The sequence below is a fragment of the Seriola dumerili genome, unplaced genomic scaffold, assembly GCF_002260705.1.
Source record: "Seriola dumerili isolate Sdu_G_001 unplaced genomic scaffold, Sdu_1.0 BDQW01000110.1, whole genome shotgun sequence".
NCBI lineage: Eukaryota > Metazoa > Chordata > Actinopteri > Carangiformes > Carangidae > Seriola > Seriola dumerili.
In genome coordinates, this window is record NW_019174365.1 from 5,228,277 (window position 1) to 5,237,244 (window position 8,968).

Sequence of the window (8,968 nt, forward strand, 5' to 3'; positions counted from 1 at the left end):
AATATAGATTATTCTGTTGGAAGAGGTGTACTGGGAGAGCAGCATTAGTTCCCATTGTCAAGTTAGTGGTTATTCACTCATCATTGCAGCAACCTTCTTTCATTCCCAATCACCAATTAGACTTAAATCACTCAAATTAATAAGAGTATTAATATTATAAGACAACCACAGTGAGACAGCAAACAACTTGACAGGAATTAGTTAACACCAATCGGGCTGTGTGGGGACCATCTCCACATGCCAGTGATTGATTTCAGCAGGACAGCATGTGAGGTAGGTTAGTGAGTGTTATGTTGTTGCCTGTAACTGGTTACCCACTCAGATTAATGAAGCAGATTTTCATTCAAACACAAAATTTAAGTACAGCAACACTGACTGGCCAAACTTACTCTCTACAGAGAGTTCCAGGGTGGGGTGGCATGGGGGAGAGAGAAACACATCTGTTAGCATCCTGACAAAGAATGTGACGAGCTTGTGAAAGCACACTCATAATCTTGACTTTCAACACAAAACCTGCAAAAACACTTAAGTATCTTCAACCAGGTAAGAGTCATGAAGTGAAATATCTGAAGAGATGTTGTGTGCACACTAGTAAAAAGAAATCAAAGTGGAGAAACATGGGAGATGAGAAAGAAGACGTGGGAGTAGTGTGGGACAAAGAGGTAAGGGCAGGAGAGAGATTCATGGTGAGATGCAGTACCTTGAAGGAGGCTGAGCTTATACCGGATTCTGCCGTGCCGTACACCCTGCCGGAGTCTCGCTGAAATTCATCAAATCGTCAAACGTCAAACGAGGGGAAGGGGGGAGAAGCTCACACACCTTACGACATGTGTGAGGCGACGGGCACTCAAAAATGCCGAAAGACAAGTGGCAGTGTTAAGAGAGAGCGAACCGCAGCTGGTTAGTCAGAGAGAAGAGCTGGTAGCCCAAACATTTGTGCGCATGTGTGTATACGTTTGTGTGCATCTGTGAGTACATGTGCGGTCAGTGTTTTGTCGCTTCAGACTGCAGGTATGGAGGGAAAGAAAGGGGAGTGCCAGTGAATACAGTGAGCACAGCCAGCGGTTTGGCTGCTGAACAGTGACAAGAGCAATCCCACAGGACGGCGGAGAGTGTGAGGTCACACGCAAACTCAGGCGTGGCATGCCGTTAGAGAACAGTCTGTTGCACGCTGTGCATGCCTGTGTTTATGTTTGAGTGTGTTTATACGTACGTGTAGGAGACAATTTAACTCGTTTATCCCGACTTTTATCTCTAAACTTATTCATGTGACTGCATTTAACATCCGTGACTGTCGATATGTGTCTGTGCGTGTACTAACAAACAGATGTAATAATTTCATTGTTTTGGCAGAATCCGGTACAGTGAAGGACGGTGGGATAAAAGTATTTTAATACAAAGTATCAAAAAACCAATGTAAAATCAAAGTGGGTGAATGATGAATTGTGCCGTAACAGTGTAAATGAGTGCTGCGTGTCTTTGCGTGAATACTTGCGCTACATGCACTCATACCTTACTGTGAGGGTCTGCAAACATCCTGGTGAAGATTTCACACAGCCTCTTCAACTCTACCCGACTGTAGAAGAAAATCAAAGATTAAGATTAAAAAATAAATCAACAATCAATTTATAATGTGAAGATACATTTGCCTCTTGCATGACTGACCTGAGGGTGCGTTGGTTCTTAAGTAATGCCTGAAGGCCTAACAGCCCCTCCTTCCTCTCAGACCAGTTGGCACTGGCACAGCGATTCAGCACCTGAAAGAACCACAAACACAGACACACATACAAAGGCCTGTTGAGACTTCTATATACAGCCACAAACAAAGTGATGACATTAAAATATTGAACCTGATACAGAAATGACAGGGCTTTCTGTTTTTTAAGGGAAGGAAACAATAAGTCAGTACATGTATGGGACTGAACTGGAACTGAATATTTGCATCAAAAAACTGCATAAATGTCAGGGATCCAGTTCCTGCATTAGTGACACTAGTGTCCTCGCTGCAAAGTTGTATTGACTTGTGAACAAACTTCTCTTTGAAAAGAGAAGTTAAAGTCTAACCACTGTAGATACACGACAAATTTATTGAGCAAATCCTTAAAGTCTGCGTAAGGCTGAACCATTGTATGGCTATAAAATGGAGAATTTTCATAAGTAACAAACTATGTATTATTGTATGTAACAATACTTAATATGTACACTATGTAATATGTACAGCAATATATAATCAGCAGTAGGACTGGCAGTACAGCAAGAAAAAGACAGGTGAGCAGTGGGGGAGGCTGCCTGAATAGAAGCTCGTAGTTTGGCCTGATATCTGTCTGGTTCAGAAATTTCTGCTGTGCTGCCGTTTGTTGCTAACCTCAGCCACGTCTTCTGTCTGTCTCATGTAGGTCGGGATGGCTCCTCCATTTCGGGAGCTATAGGACCTTTCTGAACAGGCGCTGGATGCGTCACTGTTAGCGTCATCATCAGAGTACATGCTGTAGTTCTCGTACCGCCGCCGTGCCGGCTTCTTCTGCAGGTATAACATACAGGGCATGAAATTAAACTGAAATTAAAACAAGAGCAATAAAAGACTTAGGAAGAAAAACATGCACTTTCAGAACACACACACATAACACACAGGTAAGAGGCAGGAGAAGAAGCTGACCTTGGACCGCATGTCTCCCAACAGCTGACAGCGTTAAACAGAGGCAGAATCAGGGGTTAGTTAACACACAGACACATTCCAGGAAGTGTAAGCTGCACATGCTGACAGCTAACTGGAATGTGGACAGAGTTACTGTGTGTGTTTTTTTTTAATGTCTATGTTTTGGGTAGTGTATGTGTTTTTATACCAGTGCATCTGCGAGAGCCTCTTCTACGTCTGAGCCTGTGTTGAGGACCCTCATGGCACTGACAGAAGAAGAGAGACGACTGGACTGACTGATGCCAAAACCTGATCCTGGGGGGAGAGAGAGAGTGACAGCCGGAAAGATAGAAAGGACAGACAGGTGGAAAGCAGGGGACACATGTTAAAAAAAACAAAAAACAACTTCAAAATAAAAAGTTAAAGTTCGCCAACTCTCTCCCCCACTCATCAACTGTCTCTCACTTGTCCACTGAGGATCCACTATCCAATTACCTCACTCTCGCCATCATCCATTCTCTGACATTCACTCAACCCACACACGCTTCATCTCCCATGAGCCAACTCTGTAAGTTGATGTGATGAGTTGTTAGGTGACATTGCAGGTGGCACTGGGAGGAAAAAGGATGATTGACATAAAACGCAGGAGAACGCATTGGTGTCCCCAAAAAGAAGGGGCAGAGCTAAATAAAGAAAAACAAATGGTCGCTGGTGAAACTGGCAGAATGGTTGTCAACTGGCAACTGAACGGGCGGAAGCATGCGATTCCACAGGAAGGTTCGACATCCTGGAGCAGAATGTAAAAAAATAAAAAATAAAAACAACTGAGGCGGATGGACAAGAAAAGAAACACGCTGACAAAATACAGGAGAGGATGCGTGACACGAAAGAACAAAAAGAAAACGGAGCGAACAAAAATCAAGGCGGAGTGGGTGGGTGAGGTACAGAGAAATAGTTGTACTCAGCCTTCACCTGCAGCCCCAAAAGCATCAGGTGTGTGGAGAGCTCCGGTGGAGCGAGAGTAGCTCCGCGGTGCTGCAACCAAAATTAAAACACACGTACAGAGTTTAACATTCGCGCACACACATACGACAAACACACACAACCCTCGCACTGATCGAGCAGGGTGTGAGAGTAGAAAGAAAGGCTGAAAAACATGCAAGTGTTTTTTTATTTGTCTAATCACCCTCAACTTTGATAACCTCAGATACTGAATTAAAATTAAAGTCTATGTTTCTTATGTTTGAGCTAACTTTACGTAGAAAAGAAAGCTTTTTCTCCTTCTTTGATGTCTTACTCATCCTGATTTTACAACTCATCTCTCCTGGGTGTCGGTCCACTACTGCTACTCACCAAGTGGTGTGAAGGAGCGTACGGGGCTGGTGTCCCGGCTGCTCTCCCTGCTGGCCTCTCTGCTGCAGCCCTGACTCATACTGGGCCGAGGGATACGACTGCCCCGAGCTAACACCACCGGGGTTACAACGCCACACCGCAGCAGAGGAAAAGAGGAAAAGGGGGAACAAGGGAAAGAGAGAGCAGCAGAGGGAAGAAAAGTGGTTTTAAGAACACAAAGGAGAAGGGAAAGGACATAAAGAAGACCACAAAAAGACAAAGAAGAAAGACAAACATGAGCAGTGACAAAGAAGAGAAAGAAGAAGATACATGGATAAAGACATAAATATGACAATGGAGGTCAGAGTGACAGACTGACAGAAATAAGAGAGAAAATGAGCACAGGTCGACCGGCCCTGAGGGAGCATCTCAACATACTTATTTTCAGACTTATTTTCCTGATTTCCAAGCAAAAATAAGAAGACCTCAGAAGACTGAGATTAGGGCTGAAACTAACACTCATTTTCATTATTATTATTATTATTATTTTCAAACAAATATTTTCTTTAATAGGGCAGCAATTAGCAATTATTTTCATTATAGATTCATCTATTGATATCATGTTGAAGAACTGATTAGTCATTTAATTTATAAAATGTCATAAGATAGTGAAATAAGAACAGGTCAAAGGGGGGAACGGCAACACTTGGGCTGGCCGAGCAATGGTGCAACTTCATGACACATTTGGCTGACTGATGGTGTAACTTGATCACTCAGCCACAGAGATTTCTGTTTATAGGGCTGGACCCGCTGCTGTCCTCCAGTCAAAAATTACTTTAGCAATAGCTGACTTGCTGCAGGCGTTCTATTAATTGACTTATTTGTAACAAAGGATTTCCCATCATTAAATTGTTTCAGCTCTAGATGAGATGCACCTGACAGGACAAGACTGCTGGACTCACACTTAAATAAAACAAAGTGTGATATACACATACACTCAGGCACGCACAGAAGAGAAAAGGGAGTGATTTGAGATGAATTGAACACTTGAGGGGGTGGGCGAGGGGAGGATCTGCGTTTTCATCCAGTAGCATTGCAATCAACTTCACCGTTCATTGCTCTGTTCATTAGCCAGTCAGGGTTAATCACAGCCTACAAAAGACCTACAAAGCCCTGATGAAGTTTTGCCGATCCGGCGACAAGGTTCGTTCATCGGCCACTAACAGGTTAGTGCAGAAAAGGAGGAGGTATGTTCAAAATGCGCGGAAATCTGCCGATCACAGGCACCCGTCACCACAACAACACAGCCATGAAGTCAGAGACAGGTTAGCGAGATGGGCTCTATGAGGCGGAGGTCTATTGCTTGATGGAGGGATTTGGACGGCGGGAGAGTTTGTGAGATTCGTAGTGATGGATGGAGATAAAGAATGAGGCATGGAGGCATGGAGGGATGATTTAAATGAGGAGAGAAAAGTGAGGATGAGAGTAGATAGATTAAGGTGGAGGGAGTGATTGCAGGGTGGTCTGGTCGACGTCGGAGCCTTACCTCCTCTACTCGCTCCGTTGTAGATGGAACTAATGCTGGAAGGAGCTAGAGGACAGAAGCAAGGAGAAGGGAAAAGGGAGGACAGGGAGAGGAGCAGAGGAGGAAGAGGTGGACAGGGAATCGGAGGGACAAAAGAGTTGAGATCCAAGAGCTTATGTGGTTGTATGTGATGCTTTTAAGGTATCATCGAGTGTCCAGGGCAAACATTTAGATAAGTCATTGGTCAACTGAGGTTATAAAAACAAGCCATCATTTAACCTTTGAGTAGATGTTATAAAACTGATGCAGCAAATTGTAATCAATGAAAGAAATCAAACCCAATTCCAAAAGGAAGGACAACGAAAATGTGGGGATTTTTAAGCTTCCTTTTATGAAACAGTTTAATTTTACTTTCAATTTTAAGTTCACTTACCAACAGACAGACGAGTGGGGGAAGAGTCTCTGGAGCAGCCCTGGCTGCGGGGGATACGGCTGCGTCTGTGTCCGTCCCCAGTGGACCCAGCCAGCACCCTGTGGGCCCCTGAGCTCATGGTGCTCAGGGCCGTACTTGTCAGCACACGACCAGGGGAGCCACTCCGACTGCCGGCTTCAGAGGACGCAGAGGAAGAAGAGGACAAAGAGAGAGGGAGAAAGTAAAGTCAGAGCGAAACTCACAACATGTGGCATTTCATAATGCAAGCTGTATAGAAACTCTGCCAGTCGCCCTCTGATGTGAGGACTTCATTTAAATTTTTTTTTAAAAAAGACAGCTGCTACTCTCCTTCACTTAGTGGCACAAGTTTCCACGCACTTTTTGGTAGAAGTTGTAACACACAGTTTGTATAGTAAAAATAGACAGAATCTAACAGCAAACTTTACAGTGTTCGATGTCAATGGAAAGAGGATTCTTGGGGAAAAGATAGTTGAAAACCACAATAAGAAGAAAGTGCATTGAACAGTGTAAAATTAATTTAGGTTTGATGTGTTGAACCAAAATCTTTCATATAAATAAATACCAAAATAAACAGTGACATTTTTACAACATGATGACAATGTTACAGCTTTTGTCTTTTTGAAGATACAGGGGAATAATATAAACTTTCCTTGCAAAATGAAAACATCTGGTAACAGAGGTCTCAATTTCTCCTCCCCAAGACATCCTCTCTCCAAGTGCAAAGCCCACAGAGTATTTTTTTCTACAACAACTCACATTACTATCAACCGGAAGACAAACAGTTGAGGAGAAGCTGCTCTGCAGTGCTGAATATTAAGTGAGTGAACAGACTTTTGGGGAACAAGTTCCAGTGCTTGACACATGAAGCTGGACCTAAACTTATTCAACATGAGTAGAAGAACAGACTGTCTTGCACTCTCTCTCACGGACACACAAAAACTAAGATCACACACACTCAACACACGAACAGTATTTTTCTATGTACTACTACGTAATGACAGAGCTAAATACATCCATCTGAATGACAAGAAAAATCTAACTAAGGATGGTTCAGGTATTTTGGGGGAATATTCTGAGAATATATAATAACTACGTGCAACTTTACTGATATAAAACAGATGGTAATATATTGAATTTATTGTTTTATCATGTGAGGAATACTTGAAACTATCTGACCCTCGGATATCTTCTACCAGCCAGCGCTCCTTCCCTATCTCCCGCTTACATTTACAGATCCACAAAGCCTATGCTGACACTTGACCAACAGCTAAACTATTTTAAAGTTGCTACAAGATTCTTTTTATTCTTGTTAACATTATTATGTTAACAGTAATAAACTAACCTATCTTCACATTTTCATAATCTTAAGGTTAATATGGCGCACTAAGTAAAAAGTGCATACGATAAGTAACTGAATTCCACTAGGGAAAGGCAACGGTGCTTTTTACAATGCAAACATGTTCATTTTTAAGTTTCTACACCTCTTTTACCAAAAAAAAAAACTAAAAATGGTCTAACACCTTCATATCTTTTAGACTGCCCGTCTGAGTATGTTCCAAACCATTTGCTTAGGTGTGCTGATCATATTTTTAATTAAATCAACTTTTATTTGAGACTTATTTTATTATGGTTCATCTATGATTTTATTTCTTCTTACTTTCCCAGGATGCTATTGTTGTCTTTTATTGCTTTAATGTGTCCTGTCTTTAAGTATCTGTTATTTTGTTTTTAATATCTTGTCTTGTAAAGCACTTCGAGCTACATTTAATTTTTATACAAGGTGCTACATGAGTAAAGTTTATTATCATTATTGGTCTGGCCCTTTATTGGTCTTTCAGAGTGTAACTCCCTTTGCCTCTCTCACTCTGGAGAATATACTTCAGCTACATCCAGGCACACATAAGAGTTCAGAAACAAGAGCCTCCCAAAGCAGTGTGTTTAGCATGATCATTGAACAGCCATGTTAACAGTATGTGCCTACAAGTCCCAGCATGCTCAGCCAGAGTGGGAGGAACTGAAGTGACCTTTCTGGGTGCATGTGAAGGACAGGGGAGTCAGAGCAACAGGGGAAAGGGAAGTAAAGATAAAGAGAGCGGGTAAAAAGAAGTAGCGTTATAATCTTACCACCAACAGGGGTAGCAGACTGAGATCCTGAGCCATTAAGCCCATTGGTTGGGAGGAGGGGGGAAGCAGAGGCGAGGGGGAAGGAACAGCAGATTAAACCAGATGAATTATGGGGTGTTAGCGCAAAAAAAGCTTCATGGGGAGTTAGAACACAGAGTACGATGGGAGCGCATCCTGGTGTTCCATACCAAGAATGAAGGCAAAGCTGAAGCACTTTTAATTAAATAAATCCATTTATCAAAGAGAAAACAATTATTGAAGATGTGTCGCTCAAACAAACACACACACTGAACCAGCTGCAGATGATGGCCTAGGAGAAGCAGTGCATGTTGAGACAGCAGCATTATAGATATGAAGTGAAGCCTGTTCACAATGAGAGAAAAAACTGATTGAAATAAAATATGCTCAAAAATATCCACACGCAATCTTTCCCACACACAAATAGAAATTATTCTAACCCTCTGTGCAGCTGCCATTACCTCTCTTACTGTTAATCGGTGGTTCTGAGATTTGGGCTTTGAACTCTTGATCAGACAACTTGTATTTGGTCTTTTATCAAAATGTCCAGATCTGATTGGTGCAGTGGGCTGTGGTCCAATCACTTTTAAACTAAACGTTTAAACTAGTCATCTAGCCAGCTGCAAGCAGCATATTATCAACAAGTCTTCTTGGAAAGCAGGTACAATCACATCTGCTTTTGTGTAGCAATAGTGTAGCTATCTCAGTGGCTTGTGTTACACTTTGTACAGTATGTGAGTATTAGTACTTAGTACTTGAATAACAGCCAGAGCCAGGCTAGAGCAGCAGAAATAAACTGTCCACCACACCATCCTCAGTGATGAGACACGGCATGCAGAGAGAAAAATATAAAATAAATTAACACACACACACACACACA

The 8,968-nt window shown here is 42.3% G+C and overlaps 1 protein-coding gene across 19 annotated transcripts in view; it reads right to left on the reverse strand.

The window, feature by feature from the left end:
* The window catches only part of clasp2 (cytoplasmic linker associated protein 2), a 65,962-nt gene that overhangs the window by 10,587 nt on the left and 46,407 nt on the right, over positions 1-8,968 (reverse strand). For 5 of the 19 annotated variants that reach the window (XM_022747071.1, XM_022747069.1, XM_022747058.1 and 2 more), the window contains 11 exons: positions 5,926-6,099; positions 5,514-5,558; positions 3,989-4,096; positions 3,608-3,670; positions 2,844-2,950; positions 2,657-2,680; positions 2,366-2,521; positions 1,666-1,757; positions 1,513-1,576; positions 701-760; positions 390-392 (listed from right to left, as the gene is read on the reverse strand). In XM_022747071.1, the coding sequence (XP_022602792.1) occupies positions 390-392; positions 701-760; positions 1,513-1,576; positions 1,666-1,757; positions 2,366-2,521; positions 2,657-2,680; positions 2,844-2,950; positions 3,608-3,670; positions 3,989-4,096; positions 5,514-5,558; positions 5,926-6,099 (896 nt within the window). The remainder of the gene's footprint in view (positions 1-389; positions 393-700; positions 761-1,512; positions 1,577-1,665; positions 1,758-2,365; positions 2,522-2,656; positions 2,681-2,843; positions 2,951-3,607; positions 3,671-3,988; positions 4,097-5,513; positions 5,559-5,925; positions 6,100-8,968) is intronic. The other 14 variants (XM_022747073.1, XM_022747066.1, XM_022747074.1 and 11 more) reach the window with 12 other exon arrangements.